General features: G+C 44.1%; 1 protein-coding gene across 1 annotated transcript in view; it reads right to left on the reverse strand.

Annotated features, from left to right (window-relative positions):
- The window catches only part of Ttc9 (tetratricopeptide repeat domain 9), a 31,326-nt gene extending 11,714 nt beyond the window's left edge, over window positions 1-19,612 (reverse strand). The window contains exon 1 of the mRNA XM_046440996.2: window positions 19,035-19,612. Coding sequence (XP_046296952.1) covers window positions 19,035-19,440 — 406 coding nt within the window. The 5' untranslated portion in view covers window positions 19,441-19,612. The remainder of the gene's footprint in view (window positions 1-19,034) is intronic.
- Window positions 19,613-20,997: the final 1,385 nt, after the last annotated feature.

The following is a 20,997-nucleotide window of genomic DNA, read 5'->3' on the forward strand; positions in this document are numbered from 1 at the left end:
CCTGACTCTGTAGGGCACAAGAGAGCCTATGAGGGGAAGAGGGAGGTATTTTTAGCAGAGAAGTTGACAGGCTGGTGTAGGTGCCTCAGAGCTAGTTGACTAAAGATAATGTCCCCAGCCCAGCAATTCACCTGGGTTCCTAGGTTAAAACACCTCACCTCTCAGGATCTCAGTGTGGAAAGGTTGAAAAAAAAAAAAGTAATAATGGTCGCTACTGCGTTTTCCTGCACAGCATGTTGGAAGGATGAAAAAAATTCAGTGTTGCATCAGCACCAGATCCTCACATCTGGAGAACCCCCAGATGAGGGAGTTTCTCCTCAAGTCACCATGGCGTGGGTGTACCACGTGGAGTTTCCCGGCTCCACCTGCAGAGACACATACTCTGAAGGGCTCAGGTGAAGCTTAGTAATCCACACTTGGTAAGTCCTCAGTGGCCCCTGCAGGTGGGCGGCTCACCTACACCCTAGAGCTCGAGGTATGTGTTTCTTAGGAACCACCCAGCTGGTTCAAAAGGGAGAGTCCAGCCCAGTCACTGGGATGAACCCCCAGGGGTCCCAAGTCACATGGCCAAGTAAGTCCTAAAACTAGAAAATCCACACATCCAGGCAAACCAACGTCCTCAGTCTCTCCGATTGTGACACTTTGGATATTTCTCTTCTTAGTGGTTTGAGATTTCTCACTGTGGGACAGGGGCTCAGTTCAGGGAGATGGGGTAGGGGGAGAAGGATGAGCCGTCCATGGTACGCTCAGGAGAATCTAGGCCTACACCAGTGGGTGGTGTCCATCCTCTCTCCCAGTAAGGTAAGAGGAGTAAGAGCGTAGTAAGTGCAAACGGACAAGCCCTGTTCTAAGCACCAACTCATTTAACCCTGACATGAACTTACAAGGTAGGTTCTAGTATTTTATCCATTTTTTTTTTTAGATGGGTGAAAGAGGCCCAAGGAATTTAGGTCACTTGCCCAAGATCACAAAGCTAATAAGTGTCAACGTTAGGATTGAAGGTAAGCCACCTGATACCTAAGATTATGCTCTCAATGCTGAGAAATTCTGCTCTCCTAGATTACCAGGGTCATTAACTCCATTCCTGCATGAGACATCCCCCAGGCACCGATCCTGCTTGTTGGGAGACTCAAGTGTGATCTCCTAATGGTGACAAACTGTACTCACTCTACATGTAAATATTTCTCATCTGGAAGCTTCCTAACAACCCTCCAGAACCTTCTACCCAATTCCTTCTCTGTATCCCATACAGAAAAGCAACAAACCAGTAAACAAAACCAAGTGTGGAGTTTCCACTGCTACTGGATCTTTCTTTCACGTTCTAAAACCACCAGCCTCTCCAATTCCACTGAGAGGCTACTGTTATACATTAGAGCTGAGAGGACACGTTTCTGGTTTCTTCCTGAAACAACCCCTACCTTACCTGGTGCTTGCAAAACTAACTCCCAAATGATTATATTTTTTTACTCGAAATTTTTATTGAGATAATTAAAGATTCACATACAGTTGTAAGAAAAAATACAGAGATTTCCTTACACTTTATCCAGTTTCCTCAATGGTAACCTCTTATAAAAAAAGATAATGCAGCATCCTGATCATGATCCAATCCATAGATCTCATTCAAATTTCCCTAGCTTTATTAGTACTTATTTGTATACATATGTTCAGTTATATACAATTTTATGAGTAGTTGCCTTTCTCTACCTCCAAAGTCAAGTTACAGAAGAGTTTCATCGCTCTAAGAATCCCTCCAGTTATCTTATAACTACCTGTCCCACCACCTCTTCTTTAACCCTTGATAACTGCTAACCTGCTCTTCTGCACTTCTAAATGTTTGTAATTTTAAAATAATACACATGGAACCATATAGTATGAAATCTTTTGGGATTGTCTTTATCATTCAGCATAATTTCCTTGAGATTCATCCAAGTTGTTCATTTATCAGTGGTTCTTTTTATTGCTGAGTAGTATTCCATTAGCATGGATGTGCCACAGTTTGTTTAACCATTTACTTGTTGAAGGACATCTAGGCTGTTTCAAACTTTATGAATTATGAATAAATTATAAATATTCATAATTATAAATTATCATGAATAGGAACAGTCATTTGTAGCTTTTATTTTCATAGCAAAAATGCCCAAGAATACATAAAAAAGGAAACAAAAAACAAGTAAACAAAAATGCAGGAACTGAGTTAATGTCCATAGTATCCTAGGAGAGCAATTATAAAGGAAAACATTCAGTCTCTCACCATAAAGTTAGTTTTAGTTTGCTTGTATATTTTCTCGATCAAGATCAGGGAATTTTCCTCTATTTCTTTTTTTAAAATTCATGGGAATTGTAGCACACTCTTGACAAATGGTAAAGCTTTTGCAGAACATTTTGGGGACTCTCTTTCTAATAAAGCCATATCCACAGGTGTAATCATCAAGTGGGCCCTTCCTGTTTTACAAAAAGTAATTTTTCATAGTTGCATTCTCAAATCAGGAGATGCCCATCTTTGCAGTTACTTATGAAGTGTCTTCTTCACAGACACAAACCCACATAAATACAGTTATTTCCTACTAGACAAAGGCACCATAAATATACATGGGAATAAAGTCTTTTCAACAAATGGTGCTGGGAAAACTGGAAATACATATGTAACAAAATGAAATTAGACCCGTATCTCTCACCCTGCACAAAATTCAATTCTTAAGTGGATCAAGGATGTAGGCATTAGACCAGAGACCCTGCGCCAACTAGAAGAAAAAGTAGACCCAAATCTCCATCATGTCGCCTTAGGAACTAAATTCCTCAACAAGACTCCTAAAGCACAAGAAGTAAAATCAAGAATGAATAAATAAGATGGAATCAAACTAAAAAATTTCTTCATGGCAAAGGAAACAATCAAGAATGTGGAGAGAGAGCCCAAAGAATGGGAGAAAATCTTTGCCATCTGCACCTCAGATAGAGCATTAATCTCCAGGATATACCAAGAACTCAAAAAATTTAACACCAAAACAACAAGAAAACCCCCCAAATAACTCAGTCCACAAATGGAATAAGGAACTGAACAGACATATCACAGAAGAAATACGATTAATCAACAAATACATGAAGGAATGTTCAACATTTATAGCAATTAAAGAAATGAAAATTAAAACTATACTGATATTTAATCTCACTCCAGTCAGAATGGCAATTATCAAGAATACAAGTAACAGTAAATGTTGGTGAGGACGTGGGGGAAAAGGCACACTCATACACCATTGGTGGGACAGAAAATTGGTGCAACCACTTTGGAAAGCAGTGTGGAGATTACTCAGAAAACTTGGAATAGAACCATCATTTGACCCAGCTATCCCACTCCTTGGCATATATCCAAAGGCCTTAAAATTAACATACTCTAGTGATGCAGCCACATCAATGTTTACAGCAGCACAATAGCTAAGCTATGGAGCCAACCTAAGTGCCCTTCAACAGATGAATGGATAAAGAAAATGTGGTACATGTACACAATGGAATATTACTCAACCATAAAGAAGAATGAAATTATGGCATCTGCAGGCAAATCAATAGAACTGGAAACTATCATGCTAAGTGAAATAAGCCAATCCCCAAAATCTAAAGGCTGAATGTTCTCTCTGATATGAGGATGCTGACTCACAATAGGTGGGGAAAGGAGTGGGGGTTCATCAGATTAGACAGGGGAAACTGGGGAGAAAGTAGGGGGATGGGAATGGGAAAGACAATAGACTAAATAGGATATAACTTTCCTGTGTTCATATATGAATACATGACCAGTGTCACTCCACATAATGTATAATCACAAAAATGGGAAGTTATACTCCATGTATGTCTGATATGTCAAAATATATTCTATTGTTATGTATAACTAAAAAGAACAAATAAAAATTCTTTGCTCTTCCAGACAAGCAAATCTAGGGTATCTTTAAATCTACACCGAGTATCTATTGTAGTGATCATGCTGAGAAGGTAGCAATACCTGACATACGTAGTGTTTTACAGCTCACTTGACTTTCATGGAAGCTCTAAGAAGTAGGTATTATTAGTCCTGTTTCCAGAAGCTGAGACTTGGGAAGCTAAGTGACTTGCATTCTCAACTTGTAGAGAGCGAGCCAGGGTTATTTAACTTCAAGTCACTCCAACAGAGGAAATGTAAAGGGCGGAAACCTTGACTTGCTGGTGTCTAACACACTGCCAAACATTACTTTTGTTTTCTTTGCTTTAGCAACGCCGTCTTTGGGAATCACTCCTTCCACCATTACCAGGCTGTTCTTTGTTTTCCCACCTTCTGAATCCTTCACATGGATGCCGCAGCAATGAGGTCCCTACCAGAGCATGTGCTTCCCTCTCACCATCGTTCCATGATTCTGGTCAATGCTGTCAGTAAACTCAGTCAATCAAGATTCACTCTCAGCCGAGCGCAGTGGTGCAGGCCTGTAATCCCAGTGGCTTGGGAGGCTGAGGCAGGAGGATCGCGAGTTCAAAGCCGGCCTCAGCGACAGCGAGGCACTAAGCAACTCAGTGAGACCCTAACTCTAAATGAAACACTGAATTGGGCTGGGGATGTGGCTCAGTGGATAAGCATCCCTGGGTTCAATCCCTGCTACCAGAAAAAAAAAAAAAAAGATTCACTCTCCATGGCCTGTACCCAGGATTTCACAAGGAAAATGGAAAACATTCAATCATATTGATATCTTCAAGGAGTTTATATTCTTATCCTCTCTCTGCTGGTGAGTACAGTCAGCCTTCCATGTCTGCAGGTTCTGTACCCATGGATTCTACCAACCCTGAATCAAACATATTCAGGGGAAAAGAACTACTTTTGCATTGAACATGTACATACTTTTTTCTTGTCATTATTCCCTTAATAATACAGTGTAACAACTCTTTGCATTGTATTAGGTCTCATAAGTAGTCTAGAGATGATTTAAAGTATAGATGTGTATGTGTAGATTTTATGCAAATATCATTTTATAAAAAGAACGTGAGCATCCACAGATTTTGGTACCTGCTGGGGAAACTGGAGCCAATTCTCTGTGGATCCACAGAGATGACCGTAGAACTGTTAAAGTCGAGGGTGAAGAAGCAGGGGTGGAAAGACAGTCTAAATACAATCCTATAAGCCAAAGGCACATATTGAGAGTTCCTTCAAGGGCCATTAGAATCTGCTCAAGTTGCAGCAATGTCAAAGCCTGAGGTTGTCTCCTGTCTTTGGTGTCAGTCATGTGACACTGTTCCAGAGGGTGCCTGGTTGCTATGGCAGCACAATTAGAAGTTATCCCATCTTTGCCTCCTAACTTTCACTCTTGATCTTGGGGTGATGGAGAAGGAGCCATGGGGAAAGGGACAGGACTCCTGTTTTCTGGAGTCTTTATTAATATCCCTTCTGGGGTTTGGAAGTGGAACTTCCCAGAGTGCAGTTAGGCCATTTGGAATGTGATAAGGATCATAGAACCAGAAATATTCAGAAGAAAACTGTGCCCAATATTATCTTTTTCTTGTCAACTCTGGCCAAGGTCATGTCTTGCCCATTATTAGAAATGCTGAGCCAAGAATGAGGGGAATCTCAGAAGCCAAAGTGATATCCTGTTTCTTTCTTTCTTTGTTTTTGGACATCAAAGAATGCTTTTTTTTTTTTCCTCCCATTTTGATCACCTCTCCTACTCATCCTCAGGGACCCTGGTGACATATCTCTTGTTCCTATTGCCTCTCCCGACTCCTTCTATCATGTCATCAGATAATTTGGGAATAAGTTAGTTGTAGGTGCTCCTGTGAAGAGAAGAAAGAGCTACCCGTGCCCCTCTGTGGTAGCCCCATGTGTAGCAGAGTGTCAGAAATCACCTAAGTGTCATCAGTGACTGCTGAGATAAATAGTGGGACTCTGATGTAACGGAACACAGAAGAACCACAACAATCACACTGCCAAAAATTAACTACACTGAAAAATGTTTTCTATGGAAAATATCGCCAGAGAAAATGAAGGGTGTCAAAGTTCGTGCAGTACAACTTGAATGCTGTGTGTGTGTGTGTGTGTTCTGTCTGTCTCAGGGAGAAGAATTTGTAATAGCTGGAATCAGAGTTCCTCCTATGGAAGAAATCATATTTTTCAAGGAGAACACTCTGTTCAGTTGCTTCAGGTGGGTACGGTGAAGCTTAGAGGTCACTAGTGGCAAATTAGGTAGATACGAAAAATAGTGAAGATTGCTCTGCATAAGGAAGGAGAGGAATTTGAGAGTGGGGAAACCTGAGAAGTAGAGAGGGGGGCAGGAGGGAAAAAGGGTCAATAGCTTGGCAGGTAGCAGGAACCTGACAGAAAAGGTAAGTGGCTGAAAAGAAATTCCTGGTTGTCTAATGACCAGAGGAGTTTTAGGAATAAGAATTTCTACTACCTGAACCCCTGAGCCTCAGGTTAAACCTGGAGGAACTCTACAGCCTGGTGTGGGGGTGACCATGGAATGCGAAATGAGGTGACAGCGGTGTCCTCGGTTGACTCTCAGGTACAGTGAGCCTGGGTGACGACCTGTCACACCTTATCCCCACTCCTGCCTTCGCCCTCTGTCTATCACGTCAAGATCAAGAGTGAGAGTTAGGAGATGTACAGGGGATAACTTCTAAGTATGCTGCCATGGCAACCAGGCAGGCGCCTTCTGTGTTGAACAGTGTCACATGACAGGAGGCAGAGACCTGAACCAACCTCAGGCTTTGGCGTTATAGCTCCCTTGAATGGATCCCAACACCCTTTAAGGACTATCAATAAATGCCTTTAGTTTCTAGGATTTTAGATTAGCCTTTTTCATCCATCATTTTAACTGTTAACCAGTCACCACTAGGATCCACATAGGATTGGCTCCAGTATCCCCAAATCTGTGGATGCTAAAGTTCTTTATATAAAATGGCATAGTATTTGCATAAAGCCACATATAGCCTTCTCCATATTTTAAATCCTACAAGGGTGGAGGGGTGAAAAGGAGGCCAGGATATGGTCCCCAAAGTGTTCTCAGTATATGGGAGACAAACCTCTTCTCTCCTGAATAAACTGGAGAAAGGTAAACCTTGAAGTGGACTGGCTGATGCTTTTCATATAAAGGTTCACACACACACACACATACACACACACACACATGAAAACTGGGAGCAAATAAACCCAAATAGGTAAGAGTTGTCATCTTGGGGTAGTAGATGACAAGGGAGTTTTAATTATCCTGTTTTTCTTTTTTTGTGGTGCTGGGGATTGAACCCAGGGCCTTGCGCATGTGAGGTAGGCACTCTACTAACTGAGCTAGATCCCCAGGCCTTTCATTTTCTACTTTCAATGACTTCTACAATTATAACATTCTGGCATTGAGGATGTCACTCGGCATGCATGCCATCACTGAGCTGCACCCCCAGACCTAAATGACAAGTGTTTTACTTTTGTAACTGGAAACTATAAAAAACCTTACCGGGTTTAAGGGGGCAGGGGAAGAGGTAGGAAAAACAATTCTGAAGAGTCTGAAGTCAGAAAACACACTGCCTGTTCATGGGGCACTGCTCTGAGGACATCTGGGATCACGAGAGGACTGGGGACATTTAGGTGGAGGAGCACCCATTTGGGGGCTCAAGGGACATTAACTGCGGTCTCACTCCCAGGAGGCCTGGTGAAGCCAGGACTTTCTCAGGGAACTGGCACCAGTGGGTAGGCAGTCCAGGCACGCACAAGGTGCCAGCCTCATGACTCCCCCCCCCCAGGCCTCTGCCTTCCTCCATTCCCCTTCCTTCCTGTCCACTTTCTTGCTTTCTGGTGAAGCTCCTCTGGGGACCCAGCTGATCACAGCCTGTACCTTCCCCGTAAGCCCTTACTCTCCACTCTCAGACTCCAATCAGATCTCACTTGTGAGAGAACCTGAAGCCCCTTCCCTGCTGGTTCAGTTCAAAGAAAGGGACAGGAAACATCCTGGGGCAGAGTACGGCAAGTGACTGAAAACAGGCACAGTCACGCAGACTCGCAGGCTGGAGACAACCCCTACCTGGAACCTGGCAGTTACTAAATGCTTCCTGGACTGACCTGAATCCTGAAAAGATGGAGGGAGACACAGGCCCCTGAGGGCAGGTTCTGTCAGAGCCTATCTGCTTCAGGGGGAGCCTCATTCCCTCAGCCTCCCTGGCCCAGAAGGAAATGACCACACCAAAGGCGTTTGGATCACACCGGGCACACCTCCCAAGTCACTTAAGGAGATGCAACTTCCCTGGTCCCTCTTTCCTGCCTCATCCGTTTGCTCACTGCTTCCCATGTTCCCCACAGCCTCCTTTACTGGGTCCTTTCTTCTTTCCGGCCATATACCGTTCTCTGTCTTCACACATATCAGTAGCCAGATTTATACACAATCATCATTTACTGAGCATCTGCTATGTGCCTGGCACTGTGCTAGCCATATGAGCCTTTATCATTTAATTTAATCACCACTACAATCCTGGGGGTGGGGGTGTATCTCATGCTCTAATGGACACAGAAGCTGATAGAGATTTGGACCTGTCCCAGATCAATGGAGGAATGGGTGGAGAAGCCAGAATTCAAATGCAGATCCTCTCATACAAAGTAAAGACCATTTTCCATTATGACACATGGCCCCTCGGGTTTCCTGGGACATAAGTGTGCTGCTCATTTTTTCCTCTGTGTTCTGTCTCTTCCTGCCTGTCCCCATGGGCACACATAGGGATACAGCCCTTCCTGCAGAACTGTCAAAGAGTCGACTCCACAACCAGGGAGTGCAGGTCCATTAGAGAAAGAAGCTCAGTTCTGACTTGCTGTGTGCGACATGCCCAGGATCACAAACCCAAACACTCAGATCTGGCTCAGGCTCCCCAGGATTCCCAGGTCACTCTCTGAGATATTATAATTTAGCTGGCACCTGTTCCCCAAAAGGCTTGCCCCGGCTTGTCCGTTTCTCAAAAGCTTGTTTTCCTTTCCTTGCCACCAGGACTTCCTGGCCTAATATAGCCAACATTGCCAGGTTTCTGATGCTGAATGACAACTTGGTCAGAAGAAGGTCTGAATTTTTAAATAATGTGGAATTTTTAAACAGAGCAGCAATGGGTAATATTTGGGGTCATCCATTTAGATTCCAGGGCTCAGATAGCAATTTGTTTCAATTTCAGCCCCTTCTCATAGAAACCTCATGCTGAACCCACATCACTGGAGGTTGTGAGGTCCCTATTTTGGTTTATGCCCCAAATTTGCAAGGGTGGAGTTGGAAATCTCAGTTGATGTCTTTTAATTGTTGTTTGTCAGCATATGAGCAAAACTGGCATCAAAGAGAGCTTGTCTTTTCTTTCTCTCCCGAAATCTGGCTGTTTCCTAAGAGAAAGGCCAACTTGGGGGAAAAGGTTAGAAGTCTTTCAGAATCCTAGATGGTTCAATGCTTCTGAAAGGGGACTTGGAGAACATGGGATCCAGCTCCCAGTGTTGACCCATGGGGAAGATGAAGCTCAGAGAGATGGGACTTGCTGAGTTACAGGGCAGTTTGGCAGCAGAACCTGGACTAAAGCTCTGGCCTCCACTCTGCGTTTTGAGATGAACAGGGGGTTAGGTTTGGGCTGTGAAGAGCTGTGGCAGGTGTCCAGTGAAGATCCATGCATCAATGAGTTTCTTTCTGGGTGACCTGGCTGCTCCTTCTGAGACCACCTTAGTCAAATCTCCATAATACAGGGGCTGATGCAAGGGATAGACTCTCATACCATCCTTTCCCAAACACTAGAGACCCATCGTTCATGTTCAGGACCATTTATAGCACAGGCTCTGACCCAACTCTCTACCCTGCCTCACCAGGAGATTCAAATTGTTGCTAATATGCAATGGAGTCAAGAGGGGGCATCCCCCTATTCCACGGGGTACCATGCTCCTGGGATCTAGCTCTGAATGTGGATCGGGGTGGTGGGTACTGCAGAAAAGGGCATGAGTCCTTTTATGAGTTCTGGGATAACTTTGTTTGACATCTTTGGTGTTATTGACAAGGATAGTCAAGACTTAGGTAAGAGTAGCAGAATAGCAGCAAAAACTGCATTTATTAGTTAGATTTTCTTCAAATAAATAAAAATAAAGCAAAAGCACTCATAATTTCTCTACACAGATAACCCATGTCCATCACTTCTATTAAAAAAGTTCAAGTCATATGGAATATAGCGAGAAAAGTCAAACATGACAGAAAGATTTAAAATAAAAAGATAAAGTCTCACTGCAGTTCTTTGCCTAGCTTCGTTTTTCAAAGGTAACCTATTAACTGCTTCCCTGGTATGATTCAGATAATCTTCTCTAATGTAAATACTGTAATAGCATATATATATATATATATATATACATATATATATATATATATATATATTCTCTTTTTAAATTTTATATAAAGGAAGTCAGATCAAACACTGTTCTACCCTCGGCCTTTTTAAGTTCTCTTAGTTTTTGGAGACTGGTCTCTATAAGCACACATAGAACTACTCCATTCTATGTAATGTTGTAATGGCCACAGTGTTCAGCAAAGAATAAGATGGAGAATTTATCTTTTAAGAGCTGGAAAGGACCTTGGAGATCTTGGAATCCAACCCTGCGCTTTTATAAATTAGAAATCCATGACCCAAGAGGTAAAATTCTTAGGCCAGAGATGCATAGCAAGTCAGAGACAGAACTTATCATCCAGGTCCCTTTACACTAAGCCATACTTCTGATGTGTTCTTAAAGAATGGGATGTTTGAAGAGAATGGGGGACATTTCAACCTTCAAAGAACACATCCCTTGCATTTCCTCAGGGGTGCTTTGGTTAATGCTGAAATGAATGCCTACTGGTCACAGTTCCACTTAGATTTCTCAAGCCCTCCCAACTGGAATCCACACATTCCGGAGCAAGGGGGGATGGGAAGAGGTAAAGGTGCGGGGGGTGGGGTGGGGGGCTTCTGCAGTTTCTATGCCCATTAAGTGTCTGATTCATGGGCTCCTTCTTCTTCTTTATCCACACAAATTCAGGTCACCTTTTTAGTGACAGGGGAGGAGCTAGGGACACCATGACCTGTTTCCAGAATGCAGGACACTTCCACCCAGGATGGCCATGAACTGGGAATCCTAACCCACAAGGCACAAGTACAGTAAAGGGATGTTTAATCTCCAGAAGAAATGATTAGAGGATGGGCAAGGAAGCTGTCCTCAAAATGTCAAGGCTTGTCCTTGTAAAAGGAAGGAGATGTATTCCGTGTTACTTCCAAGGGAGAATATGGATCAAGAGAAATTTCAAGGAGGAAAATTTTAGTTCCTAAGGAAGGAGCTGTAGGGTGAGTGGCTAAAATTGCAGGTTTTGGAATTATAGACCTAGCAGATAAGAAACTCCAGTTTGTCACAGGATACTATGTGAACATGGGCAAATGATTTGACTGTTCCAAGACTGAGGGTTTTTTTAAAATTAGTGATTTTTTCCCAAATATTTATTATAGGTGGACACATATCTTTATTTTTATGTGGTGCTGAGGATCGAACCCAGTGCTTCCTGCGTGCTAGGCAAGTGCTCTACCACTGAGCCACAATCCCAGCCCTAAGACTGAGTTTTCTCTTACAAAGATATAAGAGAAGAAGATGAACTGAAATTATAAATATGCAAGTTCACTGAAGGCAGGGACCTTGCCCATCATTTTCACTGCTCTCTATCCAGCCCCCAAACCCAGGACCTAGTAGGTGTTCAACAAATATTAGTGGAATGACTGATTTATTGGCTCCTGAACATGAGATAGATGCTGGGATAGGCATTTTCATTCATTGTAAATACATTGGTGAAATATCTATTATGTGCCAGCTCATCGTAGTAGTCTTCTCTGTCATTACTGTTACTTTTATTATGCTTAGGGTTATTATTTTGACAATGGTGGTTGTCAAATGTTCATGTTAGGTGGTGGTGAGTACCCCTGTTGTCAGAATTGCCTAGCTCATGATGGATGACAAGCTGGCAATGTTGACAAGGAAATTCATGCACCTGCTTAAGATTTGGGGTTATACCCAGATCTTCCATCATAATTTTGACTTTCATAACTCTTGAGCTACTAGTTAACACCACGTTGCACTTTTGTTCTTTCCATATAGAAAAGACATGAAAGGGAAGCAGTGGTGTCACAAGGTTTCTCTGGGTACACCCTATATGAGATTGGGATGCTCTTTTTAAAGTCCTGTAGGCAGACAGCTGAAGGGAAGGTCCATATGGATCTATTCCAACCTGGGACTTTTCTAGATCAAATCAACTCTTCTTGGCTCTTAAAATCCTGCTTTCTTTAAAAACAAAACAACAAAACAAAGCTGGGAACTGTTGGTTTTGTGTCCTACTGAAGATAGTCTCATTTTGATGCTGACATGAAACTTCACATGTGAACAAGAGACGGGTAATGACCTTTACACTGCTAATGTGTGATGTCAAGGCAGTTCAATCTCACCGGGAAGGTTCAACTGCTTTAATCTTCTGTAGTATTATTTTTGGTCTTTTTATGTCTGATCCCACCCACTGTTTGTGCTAGAGCACGTGTTTGCTGCTCAGTGGTTAGGACTGAGCCACACTAATCTTTTTGGGTGAAAATGGAAAACTCTGTACCAAACATGGACGTCTGACATCCCAGATGGAATTGGGAATCCTCTGGTAGGTTGTTTGAAATACGTTGTTTTCACCCTAGCTGTCTGTAGTAGGCACAGACGGGTGATGAAAGAGAATAGCCGGAAAGAGAGAACTTGTATCTGGAGGTCACTCTAAACTTGGGAAGCTCTAGGAGCAGCTCTATGCTTCTCCACATCTTGATCATTCTCTCTGTCTGCATTTCAGCCAAATCTTTATCTTGGATGCGTTGCTCTTGGTTATTTTGGCTGTAGGGAGTCTGATTTTGAGTTGTCCTAAAGAGTTTCTGGCTAAAAGCCACTTAACTTCTTGCCATTGGAGGTGGACTAAGAAATTTCAGAAACTCAGCCAAAGTCTAAATTCAAAATATCCTTCCCAGTACCTTCCCTGAAAGCATTCTCCAAGTTTTGACTCTCACATCTTACCTTGGAGGATGGTCTTAGAAGCTACACTTACAGGGTCCTTAAGATTTATTGGCCAAGATAGTATCCAAAAAACTGTCCTGGATCAACAACGTTTGGCCAAACTCTCTCTTCCAAGTGGCAGGATCCCAGCTGAGCATTTTAGCAAGAGCCCCTCTTTTTCCCCTTCCTTTGACCAGTCCTGACCCTAAAAACTTATCTTCCAGCTACAAGGTTACTGCTCATCTCTAGACCTCATTTCCATTAATTAGTTTGTGCATTTGTGTTTTGTTTTTGTTTTTGTTTTTTTGGTACCAGGGATTGAATTTAGGGACACTAGACCACTAAGCCACATCTCCAGCCCTATTTTATATTTAGAGTCAGGGTCTCACTGAGTTGCTTAGCACCTTGCTGTTGCTGAGGCTGGCTTTGAACTCACAATTCTCCTGTCTCAGCTTCTGGAGCTGCTGGGATTACAGGTGTGCACCACTGCACCAGGCCTAGTTTGTACATTTATAATTCATCTAATTCCTATGCTTGATTCTCTGGTTCTATACCAGTTTTTGTTGAGTACCCATTGTTTTTAGAAATCTGCCTCAGAGTCTGTATCTGATTTTTGTCTACCTGGGATGTGTACATTTATTCACGTTCTGGTACCCCACTGAGGGCTGGCTTCATTAGTGGGCCACAGATGCAGCTGTATAGGGTCTCATACTCAGAAGAGCTCTCTACTGTTTAATGTACTTCTGTTGCCTTCTTGAAGTCATTAATAGTTTTATCACTGAACTTGTATGTGAAATATTATGGAACAGTGAAACATGGGCATAAGCAGAGGAAATAGGTGTGACTATAGCCCCATCCAAGTATGCATTTACAATGCCCCATGAACACAGAATTCCAGCAGACTCATGACACATGAGAGTTCAAGACTCAGTGTAAGTACAAGATAAAGGTATTACATCTATAACAAGGAAATAAACATGCTGACAGTCCCAGGAGGCCCCAGTCTTCCATTAAATCAGAAATTACCGGCTAGGGTTGTGGCTTAGTGGTAGAGCACTCACCTATCTCATGAGAGGCCCTGATCCTCAGCACACATAAAAATAAATAAATGAAGGTATTGTGTCCAACTAAAAAATAAATATTAAAAAAATCAGAAATTCCTTCAAATTCAGAAAGAAACCGAAGTGTCCTAAGAAACAAATGCCCAAGGAACCCCACCATATCTTTCCCAATTTTTGTTACTTCTCTTACTAGTCAACCACTTATGCTAAAAATGTCAACACAAAAGGAAAGGGTAAGATGACTCCCTAGCTCCTTTTCTTTCGCTTGCTCATCAGAAAGTGTGCATATAAAATATGCCCATAGAGGAATAGACGAACTCTAGATAGGGCAGAAGGGAGTGGAAGGGAGGGGTTAGCAATGATGGTGGAATGTGATAGACATCATTATCCAAAGTACATGTATGAAGACACAAATTGGTGTGAACATGCTTTTTATACAAACAGAGTTATGAAAAATTGTGTTCTATATGTGTAATAAGAATTGTGATGCATTTGGCTGTCATGTATTTAAAAAAAATAAAAGCAATTAAAAAAATAAAAAATATGCCCATAAAGTAGGCACACAAAGAAGATAAATTTTAAAAAAGTTAATTTGGTGTGGCATTTCCACTGTCCTAGTAAGAATAAATTACTTATGCATGTATGAGCTATGAAATATGAATTGTGTACTTTTTATGATTCCGCATACAAGTGTTCTTATATTTTCCTTTAAAACTGGCATGCACAAAACACAAATAGTAAAATTGATGCCAATAATTTAAAAATTTAATTGTCTTTACTTGTAGTGATATTAAATAGCAAATAAAAAATAGATGAGAGAGAGAAAAACCATGAAAGAAAGGAAAAAGTCTTATCTTTTGGGACTTTTAATGACATGGTTTCTCTGCCTATTGAACAAGGGGTCTCATGTTTTCATTTTGCACTGTGCCCTGCAAATTCTGTGATTTGCCCTGATGCTAGGGCTGTGGCTTCAAGATCTGTCTATGAAGCCTTTTTTCAGAAGGTACCATCCCAGGCCTTTTCATACCGTGGACTTCTTTCAAGGCCCTGTCATACCCCTGTCCTGGGGCTTCAGCTGAGACCAAGAGATATTTTCTACTCCTTTGGTAAAATAAACAAGCAAACAAAAATCTCTCAGACATAGCTCTAAATAGATTAAAAAAAAAAAAAAAAGGAAGGTAGAATAAAGAGGTAGGGGCTTTTCAAGGTCACAAGGCATGCCAGGGATAGAGGCCCAAGTCCCAGCCTTTAGTTTCAGTGTCATGCTCGGTTGGCATTGGTCTCCACTGCTGGCATTTGAGTCTTGAACATCACTGGAGGATACCAACAAAGTCATTATGCATTGTCTCCCTTTGCTCAGACCCCAGATGGGGCCACCACAGGAACAGATGTGCAGCAAAAGGCTTTGCCCTTCAAGGGGTTCCAAGGCCCCAGAGGAATCCTGTTTCTAGTTCAAGGTCAACAAGAGTCATTCAACAGGCCAATACATGCTTCCTCTGTGGCCTTGATAAGGACAGATCCCTAAGTCTCTCCAGACAGATCAGAATATCTTTTCTAATAATCATATCAGGATCATTTGGAATTCTGAAGGAACAGAATGGTCCCCATCTCTTTCCTTGAAGTTATTCTTAAAAATAAGACATGCAAAATCACATTCAGGGGCCTTGCACAACTAGCTGGATTCCTCCCAACCAAACAAATCCAAGCTAGAGCAGACCATGACCTGGGGAATTTTGAAAACTGTCTGCAGTTTCTTACAGTCCCCTCAGGCCAACCAAATGGGTTTCTATGCTAACATCTCTAAGCACATTCTAGCTGTCACTTTGCTATTCCTTTGGAGGTTTCCAGGCAGTGTACAAGGGTTCACTGAATTTAAATTTCCTCCAGAAGCCTCATGCTACCTCTTGTTTGGAGGACAGATGCCCTTAGCAACATAGCCTAATTCTTCAGGTACTTCTGGGCTAGTTGGAGTTCCTTCCAAACCCTAAGCCTCTCCCTCTATCCATGGCTTTGTGTGGAAGGAGGACAGAACCTTTAGAAAATAGCTTCAGTGTGTTCCCACCTGGAGCTCATTGGGCTGTTCAGCTGGCATCACAGGCCTGATGGAAGGGTCAGATTCCTTTCTGCCAAAATGAGCCTGCAGTTGCTGGTCCCCTTCCTTTTAGCAGGCACACAGGGGGAAAGATATCTCATGGGCCAGGCTGCACTGTTCCGGCTCTAACAACAGTGATCATCTTTCCTTCCTTTCTATCCAATAATAACTGTAAACACACATTTTTAGGTTGCCATCTAAAACTAGGAAAATATTTTAATAAGAGGTGAAAATGCTTCTAACATAAGTGGGATTAAAAGCAGGATACATGATGGTACATACAGGAGAGCCTCAGCTTTGTAAACAATTTTACATTTATGTGCAGAAAAAAAAATACAGGAAGGAAATACACCACAGTGGATTTCTCTAGGTGGTAAGATCAGAAGTAATTTTGTATTCACTTCTTTAAACTTTCTGGTATTTTCTAAAAGGAAACACATATTGTAAGTATTACTTACAAGGAAGGATACTTTGCTATTAGCTGGGACTTCTGAGATAGTGGTAATCAATTTGAGCATCACCCCAAGGAAAACAACATCAGACTTCTATCCTCCCCAAAGTCACTTTTCTGCAGAACCTTCCTCCCAATGGCTTAAATTTCTACACAGCATACAGATTTTGCTCATCTCCTAAAGATTAAAAACTCAAAAAGTGATTCTTCTGTGAAACATGACAACATTTGGAAGTGTGTAGCCCTATCAGAACCTTGAATTCAAGGCACTGCAGTTCTTTCTCCTGGGTACCAGGGCTGAGAGCTCCCAAATAAATTTTGAAGTGTAGAGCTTAGCAACTCACCTGAGACTGGGCTCATGGAAGACAAGGGCCCAGAGAATACTGACATTGTGATGACAAGAGAATTGCCTATGAAGTGGAAGGGCTCTGGAGTCTTAGGGTTTTCTAGGCAAACCTGATGATCATGTATTTCTTTTAGATTACAAAGATTTAAAAAGTCAATGTATGTAGGGTACCTAATAGTGCATACAATAAATTATTAACAATAATAAGTGGTGGACACTGAAGAAGACTTATGGGCACCAGAGAAAGCAGCAAATGGAGAAATCTGCTACCACTGCTTTCCATTCTCTCACCACTGAAGTTCCCCAAAGTGTGTAGGGGTGGGGATGGAAGTGAAGGAGCTGTCCAGATCTCAGTCCAGGCCTGTTGGGCTGGCCTGACCAAGGACATATTTTTGGTTTCACCATAGAAATGTAACCACTGGCTGGTAAACAAAAATATGGGGTGAAGTGTGGTTCTACAACGTTAGAACTGAATATAAAGTTCCATTACCACTTTGAAATCACTGCATTAGTGATCCAGAGCACCTCTCCCTCTACCTACAGCCGCTCTGTCCTTTAACTACTTATCAGGCAGCAGGAAATATGCCAGAGACTTATGGGAAATAAAAGGAGTCAAACTGTATCTTGTAATGGATTGAAAACTTCCATCTTTGCTGTGCTATCCTTTGATGCTATTATTAGTGGTATGCTATCAGTGTCACCATTTCTACAACAGTTGCTACAGATTACTATTGCTATTCATCCTTTAAATTTGTTAACTACTTGACACTGTGCTTCCTTGGACTGGGTTTTACCTGATTAAGGATGATACCATACATGGCATTATAGGAAGGCAGAGGTAAATGAGTTCTAGAAACTGCAAAGGGAACACAGCAGGTCTGCACTTGGGAACCAAGCGGACTTAGCAGTTGTTTATTTTCATCTCCCATGTGCCTGGCCCCAGACACATCCACCATCCCAGCCACATCCAGTCACATTACACCTATATACCCTATTCTAACAGTCCCTAGCTAGTTTAGGCAACTTTAAGGGTTAGGAACTAGGAGAAATGGGCATTTATTTAGTCAGGGAAGCTTGACCATGCTAAAATCCTACCAAAGTGGGTAGGAGGAGAAGAGAGAGCACTTCAAATATAAGGCTGTTGCCACTTCCAACAACTCTCACCTTCTCACAGAAGGCCTTGGGAAGATCCAGAGTCTTTATTGTTGTTTTGTTTGTTTGTTTTTGTTTTTGTCTTACGGACTTAGAATTTTCTGTGCCTAAATTAAATTTTGTAAATGGCTGACTTTGACCTCATCCCCAAAGTGAACTCTGGATGTACATCTCTTCTTAGCCCAGAAGAGAACAAGAATGCAGCAAAGCTTAAGACCAAACGTGAACTGGGTTCCCTTTGAGGCTTCTGACTTCACCTGGCAACCCGGAGCTCCAGCGGAGCTCAGAAAGAAGAAAGTGGCATTTTGGAATCCATTTTGCTCAAGATTGGAAAGGCATTGTGTCAAACTCCCCTTTGCTACAGGGGTCAAAGAACTTGCAAAAGAACCTTACTCAAAGGGACGCAGTTAGTTGAGGTTGGAGGGTGATGGCCAACTTTGGAGACAATGATACCTGAGGACAGTGGACAGGTGCGTGGGCCCGTCCTTAGGACCCACCCAAAAGAAAACGCTGGGTTAACAGCGGCCGCAGGGCCCCACCTAGGGCGCCGCTTCTGCATTTTGGACCCAAGTCTACTGGTAAGCAGTAGCAGCCGTCGCCAGGCCAGTTAAGTCGCCTTCTGTTTGTCCAGCCATTTAAATGGGAGATTTGCGATGTATGCAAAGAAAAGGACGTGAGATGTCTAAGGCCTTTGAGAGGCATCATCTTGAAAGTCACACTTTTTCCAAAGCGCCTCCCTCCCAGGTTCCTTCCTTCCCAGAGCGGCACGGTCACAGCCCCAGAGGCTGCACCGCGGGTGCGCCGCAGCGGTCCGGACGCAGGAGGGACAGGGCCGGGGAACCGGGCCGGGGAACCGGGCCTCAGACCCCGAGGGCAGCAGGAGGGGCCGGGGGCGCGGCGCGGCTCACCTGCCAAGCTGTTGTAGCAGTCGATCTCGATGGCTTCCACCGTCTTGCTCTGCTCCTCTGAGAGGCGACCAGGCTTGGGGGCCCCGGCCGGGGAGGCTGCGCGCGAGTCCCGCTCCCGTTCCCCGGGGGGCGGCAGCAGCCCCTTCAGCTCCAGCAACGCCCGGTGGTATTTGCCGATGGCTTCGCGGAATTTCTTGTCCTTGTAGCACTGCGCCCCTTGGCTCTTGAACTCGTGAGCGCGCCGGATGAGCTCGGCGGGCTCGGCCGCCGCCCCAGCCTGGCCCCGCGCGGGGGCTCCTCCGCTGCCTCCCGGGACGCACACTGGCGGCGACGGCCGCTGCCCCTCGCCGGCCGCGGGCGGGCTCGGGTTCCCCTTGGCCCCGGCCGCCGAGCCCTTCCTCTCCATTCGGCCGCCGCCCGAGCACGCCGCGATCCGCCCGCCGCCGCCGCGCCCTCCCGGGTTTAAAAGCGGCGGGCGCTGGCCCCGCGCCTCTCAGGCTTCTCAGCGGCCGTGACACCCTGCGGCGGTCTGTCGCCCCGCACTCCCATTCTCCCCGTCAGCTGCGGGAGGCTGCTCTCTCCTCCCCCTCGGATGGCTTCCCTCCTTCCCTCCCTCCCTCCCTCCCCCACTCGCGCCGCCCGCCCTCTACCCCGCCCTCCTCCCCTCCGCAACCTGCCGCCGGTGGCGACCCGGCCCTCGCGCGCTCCGGGGTTATCGGTTTGGGGGATCCGGGGGCTTGATTTGGGGTGGCGGTGATTGCCACTGACCCGGAAGAAGCTTGGCTTGCTCCAAGGAGGGGAGAATTAATGACAAAGACGGCCCCGCTCTTTCCCATTCAATCCAGTCCTCGGAGGCGCGCCTAGTCTGAAAGAGAGGAATGGGGGAAGGGTGGTGCGTGTGCGTGTGTGTGTGTGTGTGTGTGTGTGTGTGTGTGTGTGTAGGAGGGCAGCAACGAGATGCATGCATAGATTTCTTAAAAACTCAAAAGATGCAGCAGTGAGCAAGAGAAGTAGGCACAACCATAGCTTCTTGGTTTTTTGTTTTGTTGGGGCTTTTTTTTTTTCTTTTGGCAGTAAGGCATTAATATCTTAAGGGTGCAGGGTTTCCTTTTTCGTGGATCCTGGTTGTCGCTGAGGTGTGTCTCTAGGGCTGCCCGAACACGGTGTGCACGTCTGCGTGTGGGGCGTTGTACTCCAGGAGACTGTAGGCTTACGCTGTGTGAGTGCGCAGCCGTGCAGATGAATCACAGACACCAGAGATGGAAACACCTGTTACTGTGGGTCATCGGGCTTGGCGGGTTTGCGGTTCCAGTTTCCATTACTAGACAGTTCCGTGCCCTTCCTTAGGAGGCTCACTTCCTTCCTTCATTTTTTTTTCAGTCAACCCCAAGTGTCAGCTGTCTGTTGGGGATTGGGAGAGGCAGACGGAGATAGGCAGGTTACTCCCCTACCCACAAGAAACCCTCAGCCAACCACCAATCACCGCTCCAGGTAGATTGGAAAGTGTCACTGGGGAGGAACAGACAGTGCTCTGCAGCCCTGAGGAGGAGTGGGGGAGGTGGCTTCTTGAGTAGAGAAGGATCCGGAGGCTTTATGGACAAAATAACTTTGAAGGCCTTGAAAGTCAAGTAGGAGGTGGACAAAAGAAAATATAAGAGAGTGACATATCAGCCAGAGTGAGGAAATCCCAGAGGAATCATGAGGTCTGAAATCTCAGGTGTATTTAGGACACAGTGGTTTGATTTTGTGGCCTAAGTACTGGGAAATTGTTCTGATGAATTATGGAAACTTTAATTTTTAATCTAGCTATTTTGCAGTACTGGGGATTGAACCTAGGGCCTCACTCATGCTGGGCAAAGCACTCTATCACTGAGCTACATTCCCATCCCATATGGAGGCTTTTGGATGAAGAATTTGGATTTGATTTTGTAAGGAGTGAAGAAGGCAGGCATATTTAAGTGCC

Source organism: Marmota monax, unplaced genomic scaffold, assembly GCF_021218885.2.
Source record: "Marmota monax isolate L192 unplaced genomic scaffold, Marmota_monax_Labrador192_F-V1.1 WCK01_AAM20220418_F8-fsc00017, whole genome shotgun sequence".
NCBI classification, from domain to species: Eukaryota; Metazoa; Chordata; class Mammalia; order Rodentia; family Sciuridae; genus Marmota; species Marmota monax.